The sequence below is a fragment of the Xenopus tropicalis genome, chromosome 4, assembly GCF_000004195.4.
Source record: "Xenopus tropicalis strain Nigerian chromosome 4, UCB_Xtro_10.0, whole genome shotgun sequence".
NCBI classification, from domain to species: domain Eukaryota; kingdom Metazoa; phylum Chordata; class Amphibia; order Anura; family Pipidae; genus Xenopus; species Xenopus tropicalis.
The window spans coordinates 102,564,060-102,581,507 of NC_030680.2; the positions used below are offsets into that span (position 1 = coordinate 102,564,060).

At 35.4% G+C, this 17,448-nt stretch overlaps 1 protein-coding gene across 2 annotated transcripts in view; it reads right to left on the reverse strand.

The window, feature by feature from the left end:
- The window catches only part of dpyd (dihydropyrimidine dehydrogenase), a 412,417-nt gene that overhangs the window by 270,352 nt on the left and 124,617 nt on the right, over positions 1-17,448 (reverse strand). For both annotated transcript variants that reach the window (XM_002933799.5, XM_018093615.2), the window contains exons 5-8: positions 15,990-16,151; positions 8,940-9,136; positions 6,733-6,814; positions 4,414-4,501 (exon numbers count right to left, since the gene is read on the reverse strand). In XM_002933799.5, the coding sequence (XP_002933845.2) occupies positions 4,414-4,501; positions 6,733-6,814; positions 8,940-9,136; positions 15,990-16,151 (529 nt within the window). The remainder of the gene's footprint in view (positions 1-4,413; positions 4,502-6,732; positions 6,815-8,939; positions 9,137-15,989; positions 16,152-17,448) is intronic.

The following is a 17,448-nucleotide window of genomic DNA, read 5'->3' on the forward strand; positions in this document are numbered from 1 at the left end:
ATCAGTGAACAGCCTCTTTGAAATCTTTCAATACCTACCACTCTGGTTCTCTAGAGGTTAATAGTAAGGCTGCAGCGTCCCCTTAATCACTTTCCTTCTCCTCCTGTAACCCACTTGGCCCGCCCACGGGAATTTGCTTTGATTTCTTGCTTGCCAGACATGCTCAGTTGTTCTAAGCTCAGATTACTAAACACTCCCTCCAGTCTAGCAGCCAGTAAAGAGATGGCATTGCTGGTTCCCATAGAAACTCAGCTCTAGCTGTCTGCTTCAGTTTTTTTCTCCTAACCTCCTCTCCTGAGCTCAGCTCAAACAAAGCAGAACTTTTATCAGAGACAGTTGTGCCTGTGTGAGCCTGTATTCTTGATGAAATGTATGCTGAATAAGGGTCTGTGTGTGTATGCTGTTTGCAGATTTAAATGTAACTGATTATGTATCAGAGGAAAAATGGCCACCGGGTGAAAGCTGCTATTTGCTTTAGGAAAATGTGATGGTGCTGACAAACAGAGGGGATATATGCAGTACAAATGATGCCATTTGGGGTGGGGGAGATGTATCCAACTGATATACATTGTAGGCAAATGTAGGCTTTACATGTCCTTTAAGGTTACATTGTGGAATATGTGTTTTTGTCTGAAAATTTCCAAAAATGTAATACAGGGAATTTAAGGAATCCAGGTAGTTGGACCATGGTCTCAGTGGAGGACATATTTGCATATTCTTCCAGATACCCAAAACAGAGGCAATATAACTGGTATTTGGCCAGTTTATTGAAGGATTTAAAAAAAAAAAAACAAAGGAAAAAAATAGAATAAAATAAAATATTAAGCCTATCTGGCTCTAACTAACATACAGTATGATTGTTTTTCCATCACTGGCCCAGGACAAGGGCCTTGTGCCTCAAATAACATGTTTTACGCTTACAAGATAGTAAGATCAGGCAGAAACAGCAGCTCCTGTTTTGAGCATGATTCTTTCTCAGTCCTACAATGCACAAAACCCAGTTCTTATTGTTGGGGAGCCAACCCCTCCATAGCTGCAGCCTAATCACCAAGCAGTGACCTGTCTGGGAGCCTAATTCATATGGAACAGCCTATCAATATGGAGGACTCACTCTCTCTTATCCATTAACTCCAGGAATTCCGTAAACCAGTTCTTACTTAGGCTGGCCAGTAGTAAAATAAAACACTTTTTTCCCCCCATAGCTGATCTGAGGGAAACATATATAGTTTCAACCTGTTTCCCAGTGTTTCTTTTACAGGAAGCAAAAGCATGCCTGATTGATTTAATTGAAACAAAGACAGCGGGCATGCCCAGTAGGTACATCTTTGAGGTCATCATACAGTATATAGCGAGGGAAAGAGTGCTCAGAAAGCAAAAAGGGGCTGAGCTTCATGCTAGACAAGGAAGTAAATCTGCATGCAGGGAGAAATGTGTGTTAATCTGTGGGCTGTACAGAGTTATAGATAAGCATAAATTATAGATAAGCAAATGCATGTATACCTTGATACTAAAAGTTAGAGCTTAAATTAAAACCCTCCAATTGATTCATCTGTTGCTTTATTCTTCATCATAAGCATATAAAAAATATGGCCTTGCAGATGGTGTTGTTTAACCTTATGTCTCTTAGATGCTGTCATGTTCTGTATATGATACAATGTGAATACAGCTATGCAAGGTCAGGAAATAAAACTACAGAACTACTATAATATATACTTACTATAATAGACTTTTTGTGAGATGCTAGTTTTCTGAAGCACAGGTGGAAAATCAGTTTGTCCAACAAAACATGAATTAGCCTAGAAGCTCCCAATTAACACAGAAGTGCATATGCCCATTCTGTGGATGAATAGGATATAGTGATAGACAGATGGGACAACTTGAGTGTTAAAAAAAGAAAAAAACCAGGGGTCACTTAATCATAAACCTGCATCAGATATACAAAGACCAATGCTAAAGATGTCATTTATACTTATCAACTGACATGCTGCTTACTGCCTCTTCCAATTTGTATTTATTAGTGTTCCACTGATATTATTTTTAAATGGTGCTTTCTTATATGTATGTATATATATATATATATATATATATATGAGTAGTATATATCAGTATCAAGTGTGAAATATTATTGGATGCGTCTGTGTGACCGAGAACTGGTAAGCTCCAGTCCCGGAGTATCAACCAGAATGATTATTTTCTTATTGACATTAATATTTGGGCTACATGGGCTACACTAGTTATAAGAGGGACAGGCGTGTGTGGTTTTAATGGTTTCATGTCAGTCATCAAGTTATTTGAGGACAATTTTAACATTGGTCTTAGTTTATTTGATGCATATATATATCCCTAGTTAGCCTTACTGGGCCTATTCAAGCATAAATACTTAGCAGCTGTGCAGGGACTTATTCTTTGTAGCGAGAATCCAGCCATTAACCATCTTAGAAACAACCTTCCCTGTGTATTGATGTATTCTATTTTGAAATCCAACTTGAATCCAAGTGACAGATAATGCTTTTAGGACTACTGTTTCACAACAAATGCTACAAACTAAATAAATGTGTTCCATTCTAATTACACCTGTTTAATCTGTTTTCTTATCTCTTGCTGTCCCAATTATTGATTTCAGTCAACTAGTAGCCTTCATGATTGTGTTTTCTAATACTTGCTATTTAGTCAGAAAACACTTTCATATGCTAAATACATATTTATTTTAAATACAGACAAACACAGATGAGACAAACTCAATGCATATTCCACAGCACATTTTCTTTGCAAAGCAAACACCATACATATTCCATTTTATATATTAAAAAAATCACTTTTCTAATACTGATCTGCACCACCATTTTCTTGCCTGTAACTGGCGTGCCTTGCAACAGATCTCTTAGATCAGAGCTGTGCGCAACTGCAGTACAGTATATTGAAACTTAGATGCAAAAAGTTGAACGTTTGCTGTGTTCCTGGGCATTTATAGTAGAGTAAAGGTTCTGGAAACAGGATAGAAGATTAGCAACTAAAAGCTGCAGAACTTTTTCTTATTTAAGAAAGCCCCTGGTGAAAAAATACCTCAACCGAAAGGCTCCAGCAATCATAAATTTGCCTCCAAGAGTTGTCTCAGCCCAGTTGAGCTTAATCATTAGGAAGTTAAGTACATTTTCATTATAAAATTTTGTTATATAAACTGAGGCAAAAATCACTAATGTGTTATTTAAAGGAGAACTACACCCGCCTTACTAGCACTGCCTTGACCCCCCCACCGCTCCCTTATCCCTTATATAGTCCCGGGGGTATGGTTCTCCTTTAACATACTTGGTAATAAAGACTGGAGGTAATAATGGGCAGGAAATAAGGCATTGTTTCACCAAATATGAACAATAGGAGCGACTCTGACACATCTGCATGTGGAGTGTGTATTTTTTTCTGTATAGTGTTGGGGAAGAAGTGGACTTTATCTAATGCATAGGTATAAAAAATGTATCTGTCAGTTAGAAACATATCACATTACTAAGCCTTATGTACCATCACAACCATAAAACACTTGACACTATTCACAAAGGTACTTCCACCAAAACAGGCTCCTAATATTGCATGGTAAGTTGTAAAAAGCACCATAAGGGGGATTGTTGCTCCAGCAAATAGCTACATAAATTATGTTGTTATGTTATTAATTGCTTTTTGGCCATAATGCCCTGTTTCCATGACGACATTCTACTATATGAACCAATGACTTTAAAGAGGTTTGGTAATCATTGCATTAATATTATTTATTAGAGATGAGAGAACAGTTTTGCTCTAGAATATCATCATCTTATTATACTGGAATAAAACACAGATGTCATAATTATCTGCCCCTTGCTTCTATATCAACCAATGGCATTAAAGTCTTCCACAGCCCTCCCCTGTGTATCTAAGGAGCACCATGTTTCGAGCAAGAATAGTTGTTGTATAGTGGGAGGAGCTTCTCTAACAAGGTAGGGCAATGTATATGCTGTTGTACAGCTAAAATACTTTAACTGCAATGTTATTTCCCTTTCACTTAAATGTATTATGGCAAAAGTTCACAGTTTCACAAACACAAAAATACTGCAAGTTCGCTTATCACTAAATATTACCAGTGCACCATGTGAACAAAATAATGGTAGAGGTCAGACAAAATGTTTCAGCCAAATGTTTACATAAAGCCAACTTGTGTGACATTATAACCAGGTTAGTCTGTAGGAAATATATTTCATATATCACCCAGAATTTGTCATTTCAGTGCTCCTGCTTGCGCTTGTCTGTCATTTACATAGTTATATCTGCCAGGAAAATGCTAACTCGTTACAACTTAAGCAGTATTTCTAATCACTTAGAATAGCAAAAAATAAAATGTAATACACATCTATAACCAAATTGTTATATAGAAAATCAACTCACCTATCCCAATGAATATTGCTTTAAAACCTTCTTCCTTCAAAGATCTGATATTCATTCCATTCATTCCCAGGCCCTTGCCCTCAATTACCTTATAAAAGAAAATACATTGGCAATTAAGAAACCTAATGTAATGTAACCTAATAAGAATGAGTGCTTGGAAAGACACGAAAAAACTTTTAAAGCCTGGAGGAGAATAAAGCTGTATAGATAAGACAAAGAAGGTCCATAATATAATTTGCAAACTGCTCATTAAAATGTGATTAGGAAAAATGTACGTTCCTGTTTCAAACAATGCACAGAATAAGAAAGAAATAGACATTTGATATTCCTCGCTATATTTTGGAGAATACAAAGCATAAAATCCCTTGTGTAAACAGAATACTGCGGCAGATCCAGACAAATTGAGTGCTGCGCATTGGTGTTAGGTACCCTGTTTATCACAATCTACTTGTATTTCAATTGTTACTATAAATTGTTATAAACGATACATATTTATAGAGTAAGAAACTAAACAATTCAAAATTGATCTTTTTGCTTCTTAGGACTACAGTTTACTCACACACACACATACACACACACATATATATATATATATATATATATATATATACACACACACAGGTATGGGATTCGTTATACAGAAACCTGTTATCCAGAAAGTTCTGAATTACGGGAAGGCCATCTCACACAGACTCCATTTTAATCAAGTAAAAAACAGTACCTAGTACCTGATCCCAACTGTGTACATCCTTGACCTAAAAGGGGACAAGTGATGAGCAAATCTGTCCCATTTTGCTTTGCCGAAAAATTCGCAAAACTGTGAAAAAATTCACGAAACAGCAAAAAAATTGTGGCTCCACAAAAATTACGCTTGCAACAATCTTTTTTGATGTGCATCATTTTTTTCCCACACCCGTTTCGTGCAAAAATCCGCCAATGCCAAAACGCGGAAATTTGCTGCCAATCCATGCCTGCCACAATGTTCGCTCAACACTACAGGGGACATACCCTGTATACTATTTCATATAAAATCACAAAATGACTCACTGTGCTCTTGAATGTAAAAGAATATAAAAGAAAAGGATTTGTTTGAAATCTTTGGAACTTCATCTATGAGCAGACATGCTGCATAAGTTCCCCAGATGATGAAGGGTAAGATAATGTTTTTCGGTGATGTATTAAATTAAATTTCTGCTATATGACTTTGGTTAAGCAGTTTTTCATAATCAAATTATTGGTAATAAAATTGTTTTTATTATCAATCAGGGTAAAGTGTATTTTTAGTATTCTGCTTTTTGTACAGGTATGGGACCTGTTATCCAGAATGTTTGGGACCTGGGGTTTTCCGGATAAGGGATCTTTCCGTAATTTGGATCCCCATAACTTAAGTCTGCTAAAAATCATTCAAATATTGAATAAACCCAATAGAATTATTTTGCCTCCAATAAGGATTAATTATATCTTAGCTGGGATCAAGTACAAGGTACTGTTTTATTATTACAGAGAAAAGGGAAAACATTTTTAAAAATGAGATTATTTGTTTATAATAGAGTCTATGGGAGACGGCCTTTCCGTAATTAAGAACTTTCTGGATAATGGGTTTCCATATAAGAGATCCCATACCTGTGTAGCAATACAAGTTGATAAAGTGCTTTGGTTCTTTAAGTTAGCTAAAGCCCAGGACAAGGTCCCATTATGTGCTTAGCTTTGGCTTTCAAGCCTGATAGGAACCTACTCTAGTTTTGTTTTTTTTAAACAAAGAAGCAATTCCAGGTGAGGTTGTAGGGCAAATATAGTACTGTCACTTGAACTTAAATTAAAATAAATCAGTATTCAGTAAATATTCAGTAAAAAATTCAGTAAACATTCAGTAAAAAGAAAACAAAATCATTTTTACCCATCCTTTTCAGAGGAAATATAGTTGAAAATATTTTGCCAGCTCTTTTATTTATTTTAAGTACACTACATTTACATTTTGTAATTTATTGGTTTCCATTTCATGAGGTCTCCTCAAATAAAGCACTATCTATCTAGATTCACCCAATAACCATACAAACCCCTAAAGCAACCTTAAGTTTCTTTTCCTTTTTTTCTTATTTTAACGGGCAATTAATCACATGTAGGCATGCCAAATGAGAACTATCGATTGCCCTTTTCCAGACAACTGGCATTCAGACAGCAGACAGACAAATGCCCTGAGCAAGAGGAAGCATCTCTCTGTGCTTCTGCCTACTGTAGCTTTTAATTGTTTGTTACAAATGGACATGGTATTTAGCAGTTTACCTTTGGCAGATCAGTTTATGTTACCATTATCATTACCTTAACTCCGAGGTCCTTCATTAGCTCGATTTCAAAACTGACAACATCATATGGCAAGCGGAACTGAGGGATTTCTGATGTGCTGTTAAAAGACATTGCTTAATTAAAGTTCTATTTACAATATGCCTAAACCAAGGATTGGTTTCAACATAAACACATTACAAATAACATTTTAAGATTTAAACTACCTAAATCAGTCTTATTACCATAAATTTTTATGTGTTTATGAATCGTCACAAGTGTAAAAAATAACATGAAAATAACTCGAATCGGGAAAAGACAGCTCACTGAAGATTTGTTTCATGCAGCAGAATACCTAATAATACACGTTAGCATGTTAGTATATCCACTGTTTTATTTTAATACAGTACACTAAAATCCTTAGATTTTATATATATATATATATATATATATATATATATATATATATATATATATATATATACAGTATAAAATTGCAGAATGGAGAGCACACCAAAGTTCAGAAGTGATACCTGGGTGCCAGAGCAGCAAACTTAGAATAAAAAGGAAAATTGTCGGCACTCACAGGATTCTCACGATATATACTCACGGACACCAAAGCATAATAGGATGCAATATAGTGAGATTTATTGGTCCTACGTTTCGGTTCTTTACCAGAACCTTCATCAGGGACCAATAAATCTCACTATATTGCATCCTATTATGCTTTGGTGTCCGTGAGTATATATCGTGAGAATCCTGTGAGTGCCGACAATTTTCCTTTTTATATATATATATATATATCAATCCAAATAGTGTCAGCACTCCAAAGCTTAATATTCTGCGGGGTGCACAGCCAAAGTGTGAGTATGCAGAAAGTAATAATCATCCATGTCAAAAATGTATCGAAAACATATTGTTTAAAACCGACGTTTCAGTCCTCATTAGGACCTTTCTCAAGTTTCTCGAGAATATCCTTGAGAAAGGTCCTAATGAGGACCAAAACGTTGGTTTTAAACAATATGTTTTCAATAAATTTTTGACAAAGTATTGAAGGGTGTGCCGGCCACGGATGATTATTACTTTCTATATATATATATATATATATATATATATATATATATATATATATATATATATATATATATATATATATATATATATATATACACTGTATATATATATATATATATATACGATGCCAGATGAAGAGCACACCAACCTTTGTAGACGATACCTGGGTGCCAGAGCAATGTTATTGAAATACAAGTAAAAAGTGTCGGCACTCACAGGGTTTGCATGAATAACTTACAGACAACAAGTCATAATCGGATGCAATAAGGTGAGGTTTATTGGTCCAACGTTTCGGTTCCTTACTAGAACCTTCGTCAGGGAAACCTGGCCTGGTATTTGATTACACTTTGCACATGTTATTGAATGGGTTAATGTTGTATAAACACTGATTGGATACTGCGGGTTTTTAACCTGACACTTCACTTCCTGTCTATCATCCTGATGACGATCCTGTGGTGATCGAAACGCGTAGATGGTATGCTGAAATAAATCACTGACTTGATTGATGCTGTAGCTGTGAGTGCTTTCTACTGTTGAGTTTGATATATATATATATATATATATATATATATATATATATATATATATATATATATATATATATATATATATAATTTTTTTTTTTAACAAAAATTAACATCTTTACATTTGAAACAATACAAATATTGTTTGAACAGTAAAAAGAAATGTAATTCTAAGCAATTTGTATATGTCAATTGAACATTTCCAGTGGTTTTTAAACTATTCATTGTAACTGGTAGTAAAAGCAGTTTATGTTATGATGTTTATATTCTTTATTCCTTGCTCAGACTCCTAAAAAATATTGCAAGACAAGATCCAGGTCTGGCCAGTAGGTGGCAGCAACTTATGAAGTTGACCGGCAGAGGTGGTGCAGTAACAAAAAGGGACAGAAAAAACTTGAAGGGGTGTCGAGTCTGGAAGTGTTAGTGTCAGGGAAAGGGAGAGACTAAGCCTGGATGGACCAAAAGGTATTATGTGGAGTCCAGTGTGATTGTTACACACAACTGATTGAAAAATAAAGTCAAGAGTTGAAAATTAGATCAGGCCTTCCATACCTCTTTTGTGAACTTAACAATTGGCATAGTCGGCAGGATGGAGGGCTATATATACAGTATATACATACATACATATATTTCACAAATTTGAATTACCTTAATCCTCCAAGATATTTTTGCTTCTCAAAAACAGTAATGTCTGAATATCCTAGTCGAGCCAAGAAGGAAGCACAGCTAATACTAGCTGGTCCAGCACCAATAAGTGCAATTTTAGTCTTGTATTGAGCTGGCATGGCCTCGGTAGCTGGAAGTGATGGATTCCTTATCTGAGGAATATTCATAGTTTTGAAAATCTGTCAAAACATAAAAGAAAACAAATTTAAGGTTAAAATGTTACCAGTATCTTAGAGCTTTTATTGCATGTACTTCACAGCCAAGAATAAGTACAGTAAATTCAGGCACAATTTGAATATTTGTGATTTGAACATATTAAAAAAAAAATAGCTTTGAAACATTATTCCTGAAGCAGTACCTGTATAGTGTCATTGACAGAAGCATTATCTGAGAGCATTATTATAATACAATACACATGTACTCCAAGTTTAAGATTTGTTTCTTCTATAAAGTTCATGGGTACATTAAAGAATTAAAAATACGGATATTCTTCTTTATATGAAGATGCGACTCGTTAATGCCTACGTATGGATAATTTAAGGAAAGAAAACAAACACTTCTTTAAAATAGGTTATTAAACATCTATAAGAATTCTCTTTTGAATGAATTTATTAAAACACAATCCTGGCGAGGATTTAACTAATTAGGCCTCCCATCAGTTTGGTAGATAAAGGGATGCAAACTTTTCTCTGTAATAATAAGCAACTTGCTTTTTAATTGAAAGGTTTCCTTAGCAAATTAAATATTTTTTACAGCCTCAACAACTATCCCAGCAGACACGAGGTGTGAGCAAATAAGTTAGTTACAGCCACCCAGGCTCACACAGAACTAAAAACAAATGCAATTATTTTTGGTCTGCCACTTATGGATTTAGTTAATCCCCAGGACCAATTTAGCCTTACCCATTATGGAAAAGGAAAATAAGGCAGTTATTCATGATGGGATAGGTAACACAATGGCTAAACAAATAATTCATTTTACTCACTCCCTGCATACACTCACTCCCTGCATACAGGGTGATGAGATCACGTGAAAATTCAAGGACACGTCTAGAAAATCCAGGCAGCATGGCTAAACTCACTGCAGTTTAATTAAAATGAATCAGTGTTGCCCTGCAACATGCATTTATTAGATGTGTCCCTGAATTTTCAAGTAATCTGGTTACCCTACCCTAATCCCCCCTAGTGCTTTCTAACACTTACTATCACATGCTACAGTTAGTGCATTTGCAGCCCTTGCTAAGGCTTATAAACCTGCTGTGCAACTTCTAACTTATAGATCAAGTAAGGTTTCACTTGAGAACAGACATCATTTTCCTCATCAAGTTCATTACAAGTAGGAGGTATGACAACATTCAATCGTTACAGTAATTCTCCAACTCTCCAAACTCCTTGAATGGAGTGGTACAGTGTTGCACATGGGTGAGATGTGGGTAACTTTGCACTCCCTTTCTTTGGTGTCATTCATTATGCACAAGGTGCTCTTAGTGCCTTGTCCCACTGGCAAAAGGAAACAGAGTACGGCTTTTTTAACCATCACCAAGGGCAAGCACCTTATACACTGCATACTAACAGGCGAGATACTGTGCCTAGCTTTTGCACCTTATATTAGTATGCTTGAAGGTTTAAAGAAAATGAAATGATGGAACTTCATGAGTTATATCATATGAGTTGATTCATTATTAGATCACTATTGTAGGCATGGACAAACAAATATTCACACAGGGTTTTTTTTTTTAATATTCTTTTTTTTAATTTTGCAGAGTAAAGAAAAAGAGGGATACAGAAAAAAGAAGGGTATGGGGAAGTATTTTGTATTTAACTTCAGATACAATCAGCATACATATGCAGGAGATAACAATACGATTTACCTAAACATTCTAACTCAACAATTAGAGGCGTTCATAATGGGGGATGGGTATCTATGTTGTTGGTCAACGGGTGTGTTATGTGTGGTAAGATGTTATGTATGTGATCCATGGTTCCCAGAGCCTTTTATAGTGTGAACTGTTATTGTGGTTCATGAAGGTGATCTCTTCAAGTTTTCTTGTTTCTTCAACTAAATGGATCCATTCTAGAAAGGTTGGGGGGTTTTTGGCTTTCCATTGTCTCGGGATAAGGGTTCTTGCTGCGTTTAATAGATGCACACAGTTTTTTTAGTCTGTCTCTTCTCTCTCTCTCTCTCTCTCTCTCTCTCTCTATTACACTCACACACAAAGAAAGAGTGAGAAAGACTTCAAGCCTCACAACACTTTAATATTTATCTCTTGCTGCAGATTCTGTATTAATCATAGTGTCAGCACGAGGCTTAGTAATAGATTTCTAATGATTTTAAAGAAAAATGGCAGATATTTAGTACAATATATCAAAGTTTAATTTCTGTCTATTAATCACCATGACAAGACTAAACGGAAACACAGATCACACTTTAATGGATATTGCTTGCATTTAGTTTCTAAAATGCAGCATTTTGCCTGGGCATCCATCATTGCTTTGAGAAAAGGCTTAAGTCACTTCTTTTAGGTGATCTGTCATCAGGCATTGAAAACATAAGCACACTTTTTATATCATACCCATAGGTGTTGCTTATACAGTTTTGTAAAACAAACACTGTCAGCACAGTAATGGATGACTAAAAAAACTAACACATGATTTTTATTTAATGTATATTATATGTCGAACTTTTCGTACAGACACAATGTCACCGTTTGGTTACCAAAACAGAAAGGCGGGGGGGAAACGGGACTGCCAGAGCTAAATAAATGTTATTATGGGTTCAGGCAATAAAAAATGTTGGAAGGGGTGGTGGAAGACATGTAATTCATATATAATTCAATTTTTTCATATACATAATTATGACATTATTAGGAGGAAAAGTATTCTTTTTCTCATTTGGTAGTTAAGCCCCAATGTGTGTTTTGCATAAAATGTCAAGCTGTAACAGTGTCATTTTCCCTGATAAATTGTGCTTTTGTGCTAAGGGTTACATGGCTATCATAAAAATGAATATGGGGCATCCCTAGCATGTGCTGTTGGCAATTGGGAAGCTATTATTTTACTTTGGTTACTAGTGTTGAGTTGTGATGAGCTAACTGTTTCGCCAGGCGTGGATCCACCATGAAATTCCGCCATTTGCAATTTTTTTCCTAAAACTGCTACAAAAATTTAGCGTGTCAAAAAAATTGGCAAGTGAGAAAAAAGTTGCAGTTGTGTCAAACAATCATGGTAAACCCAGCGATAACAAATCTGGAGACAACATGGGATATATATCCCCAGTCTAACTAGTCAAACACCTTTTCGACATCCAAAGACAGTCTGTCACCATTTGAAGAAATCCACCTGGTTGTTTATTAGTGAAGGCAGAACTGCAATTATAGCAATCTTTGTGTAATTTTTAATATAGTTTAATATATATTAATATATAAACTATTAGTTTGAAAACCTCTAAGTTACATGCTGCACAGTAAGTGTGTGAACTGCTAAGCAAGTGTTACATGTAATCTAAGGGGCAGATATATTATGCTGCGTAAAAATGGTGACACGGTCAGCATACGTCATTAGGCTTCGCTGCGTAAACATTTTTTTTGCACGTTTTTTCCTCCACTGGAAATAACGGCGGAAAATCTGGCGTTTGGACGGCAAACTTCTCCATTTATTTTACACAGCTTTTTACATGTCTGTTTTTTAATTTTTCATTTTACACAGCATAATATATAGGCCCCTCAGTGTTGCTTGTGAACTGATGTTTAGACGGAGTCAAAGACCATAAGGCGTTACCTGTGCATGCCAGCAGTGCTGCATGAAAGTAAGTGTGTGCTAAGTTGGGGAATGGGAGAAATGGAATGCAAAGGTATAGAGCTGCACACAATTGTTGTATAAACTTGCAACATTGCATCTGTTAGGTGTAGCACTGTGTGGTGAGCTGTTGTAGAAGCTAACTGGTAGGGGGCCAAATTTTACTGCTGAGGGAAAATTTTTCCCTTCCACCTATTGCCTACCAATTTAGTGGTGAGAATTAATCAGATCAAAATTATCAGGGATACATGTCGGTTTTTGTGGAACCTGAATTACAGAGTCTGAGGGAGCAGAATGCAATACTGAGGGGGGCTGCAAACATGTGGCAAACTGCCACCAGCAAGGGCCAGAGAAGGGGGGGGAGGGGACAGTGGAGGTAAATGAGGGATTCGTTGTTGTTACAGTTGGAAGTAGGGGATGGAACGGCATGGTGGCTGTCAATATATGGGAAATATGGTGTAATTGGTATTGTACTGAAAATTGAAATATGACTGAATAAGTCACATGACTGGGCAGTAAATTTAGAAAGTTATACTTATACTTATACACACACTATAGAAAAGGGGAGGTGTGTGGCTCTTTATTAAGCAGAATTCAAAAGCCAATATATAAGGAAGAATTGATGCTAGAAGATGAAAAGTAAAAAAAAAGCTAAAGTCTTATGGGTTGAACCATTCATAGATTGCAAAGCATTAGGCAAATTTATTGTAGGTGTATGCTATAGACCCCCTTCAGTTAGTTAAAATTAATGGAAGTTAGTGGAAGAGGTTAAGCTCCAGTTGAAAATAGAAAAGACTACTAGTTTGGGATAGGTTAAGATAAAGGGGGCTTTAAATACCCAGATATTGTCTGGAGCAACAGTACTGCCAAGTCAGATAAAAAACTTGTTACGTGACAACTTTATGTTACAAATTGTTAGAAATTAACCAACTAGACATTTCACCAGTGATTCGACTGGCTTTCTTAACCCGGAATGACTTGTATACAGATCTTCTTTGAATAAATACCCTGGAACTTTGCTCCATTCAGCATAATCTTAATAATCATAACCAGATGAAATCAGAATGTATAGCTAGTGTGCAAGTACTAGACCCTGGGGGCAATAATGTCCATAATGTTATCACATTTAATGTTGGTCAGAAAAAGCAAATATAGCTTGGTTTAACTCTGAAAAACAAATTTTAGTTCCTTAAGATCATTATGTCAGTGCACAGACTGGGATGTTAGGGAAGACAAATGGCTGTCATTTACAATTATATTAAATGTTACTGTTCTCAAAGTATTCCCTTAAGAAGAAAATGCAAGAATGTTAAGTCCACCCTATGTGGCTTAATTTTGAAGTAAGGAAGTTAATAGGAATGAAAAGAAAAGCATTTAATAAGTACTAGTCAGAGGGTACAGAAGCGAATTTTGAAGAATATAAATACTACAACAAAAATCAATCATGCAGCAATCATGAAGACAAAGATAGAAAATGAAGAACTGATTGCCTTGCAGGCCAAGACTTACATTTGATCATGTTAGTAAAAAGATAGGTTGAGAGTGTGGTTCTATAAAAAGACTGAACAATTTGGTTATAAAAGATTCAGAAGAAGCTTAATCAGTTATTTTCTTCAGTGTACAAGAGATAAGTCAAGACCCACTTAATAGGGCACAGGTACTGTATCTCGGCTCAGTGAAGTCAGTGGCACAGCATATTGTAATCAAACGTTTATCAAAGTTAATGGGAACAAGGCACCAGGGCATGAAGGAATACAGCTTAGGGTACTTAGAGAGCTTAGTTCACTTCTAACCAGGCATATTTTCTGATTTTTTCAAATTTGCTTTTGTCTAGTATGACATATGAATTATGTCCTGGGGAATGGCATTATAAGCAGTAATCATTGTAATCATTATGGTTTATAAAGGACTTTTTATTTTTGCCCTGAGACAAATAATTCGAGCAAAGAACATTTTTTTTTATCTTTAATTTTTGTGAACACTTTAACAAGCTGTACAATTAGTAAATCTGCCTAGTCTAGTGTACTAACCCATCCTGAACACAAACACATCACTAAATTTCAAAGATTTGACTAAAGCAAACCATATTAAGAACAGTCTACAGAAACCCATCCAAGATTTCTACTGTACAGTAAATACTGTATTTGATTATCTGAGTTCATTGGAAGAGTATTTCTTTAAATGATGCAGGTGCTCAGTGTCACCGATATCTAGATTATTACATTTTCAAAATAATTATAGTGAAATGAACTTGTTTGAAAAGAGTCTGGTGATTAAAACAGCTAAACAGATTAAGTGTTATTGTAAATATTGGGTATCTGCATCTTCTACCACTGAAGATATCACCATCAGTATCAAAGAAACTCTTTAAACTCCTGCCATTGCTATGGCAGCAAACACCTCACACAGTGTCTTTCTGACAAGCATGCCTGGCATAGAAATGTCAGAATCAGTGTCAGCTGCAGTAGGATCAATAATAACATGACTTCTAGCAATGGCTGAAAGCACAAGTAAAGAAGCAAGAGCAGTGGCCCTTCTAAGCTCTTCATCTCCAGTCTTTATTGTATAACTATCTTTAGTCATATATATTATTAGGATTTAGAAATTGTTTTGGGCAATTAGTATTCAAATAAGGTAATGTACACCATTTCATAATATGCAAGAGAATTAGCTTATATGTTGTAAGTAACAAAAAGCTCATTTAAAAGCTGCTAACTCTCTAATAACCTTGTTTTAAAAAAAAAAAAAAAAAAGTACTAATAAATGAAACATTGATATACACAGTAATCATTTTTAAGTTGCTGCAACAAAAAAACTGAAATAGTTTTTTTAAACAGTCTCTGAAATGGGACATAAAGACAAATAGAAAATTCAAGCAAAGATCTATCGCAGGCGACTAAATCTCTCCGTGGGCCATCTGTTTAAAGGTAAATAGAAAGCTGTAAAACAAATTGTCTATAAAGGAAGGGGTGGTGAATTCAGCGAGCACAGCCCAACTTTTAAAATGAGTGCTTTATAATGCCAAAAAATAGGAAAAAATTGTGGGGTTTTTTCCATAAATTTTTCATCAATCTCATTTACTGAATAAATAGTATTAATTATGTATGTATGTGTGACAAAACATTTTATTTATAGGTAAATGTAAATTAAATTATCTTGTCAATGAATTTAAGACAATTTAATGGCTAGATTGTCCATCTCTTTGGGAAGAGTAAGAATAAAAAATCGCTGTACTTACCTCTGTAGCAAATTGCTGAAGTCCTCCTATGTTAATTGGTCCTTCTTCTGTTGCATATAAATTACATCCTCCAACACAGAGGTCTGACGTTGGACATACCATTCCGCATGTCAAGCCAAGTGGGTTATCAGAAAATATAGCTTTGGCAGCGCCATAGTAATTCTGTGTAGAAAAGCCATATACAATATTCCATTAATAAAAATACAGATTGTGATACAGTGCAGCAAGCAATCATTTTTTCCAGTTTATGAATACAGATTTTTTTTTTTTTCAAGATACATGACAAACAAATTAACAACAGAAGGTTGCATGTATGAAAATGCCATTTGTATCACTTTGTTTCTGGTGGTCTGAGTATCTATAGTCTGCTATAGTGTGTTGGGAGTATCCTTAATGGAGAAGGGTCTGGGGGGTTTTGTAAATAACAAGTTGTCTAATTCCAGGCAGTGTCATTCGATGGCTACTAAAGCAAATAAAGTGCTGTCTTGTATAAAAAAGGGCATTGACTCAATGTATAAAAACATAGTTTTGCCTCTTTATATGTCTCTGGTAAGGCCTCACCTTGTGCAGTTTTGGGCTCCAGTCCTCAAAAAGGATATTAATGAGCTGGAGAGAGTGCAGAGACTGCAACTAAACTGGTAAGGGGATGGAAGATTTCAGCTATGAGGTTAGACTGTCGAGGTTGGGTTGTTTTCTCTGGAAAAAAAAGGCACTTGGGAGAGGATATGATAACTCTGTACAAGTACATTAGAGAGATTTATAGGCAGTTGGGGGATGTTCTTTTTTCCCATAAAAATGATCAACGTACCAGAGACCCCCCTTCCTTTATATTAGAGGAATGGAGCTTCCATTTGAAGCAGCATAGGTAGTTTCTCACGGTGAGGGCAGTGAGGTTGGGGAATGCCCTTTCTAGTGATGTTGTAATGGCAGATTCTGTTAATGCCTTTAAGAGGGGCCTGGATGAGTTCTTGAACAAGAATATTATCCAAGGCTATTGTGATACTACAGTTAATATTAATGTTTGTATATATAGTGTTGCCCAAGGATATATTTATGTATATATGTATATTTATTCTTATATACACATGAACATGAATATTCCTGGTTATAAAGGTTCTTTAGTAAAAGATACAGTTTGATCAAAAATATACATTTATTTTTTATTTACAGAAATAACAAACATACAAAATACAAAACAGCACTAAATCTAAATACAGTATATAACTGATATTTAGAAAGGTAATATATGTGTATATGTTACATAGAATCCCACTACCTCCCTTATACTCATCATTCCATTGAGTCAGGCATCTGTGTCCTCACTTCAGGAACTCCAGGAACACACTACTAAAACTTAACCCATGTGATTAACCAAGAGATCGGTCATAGTTGATGTGGCTAGTTCTGATTGGTCAATGACCATTAAGTTAACTTTAGGGAGTTGGCCATAGATTCCTGA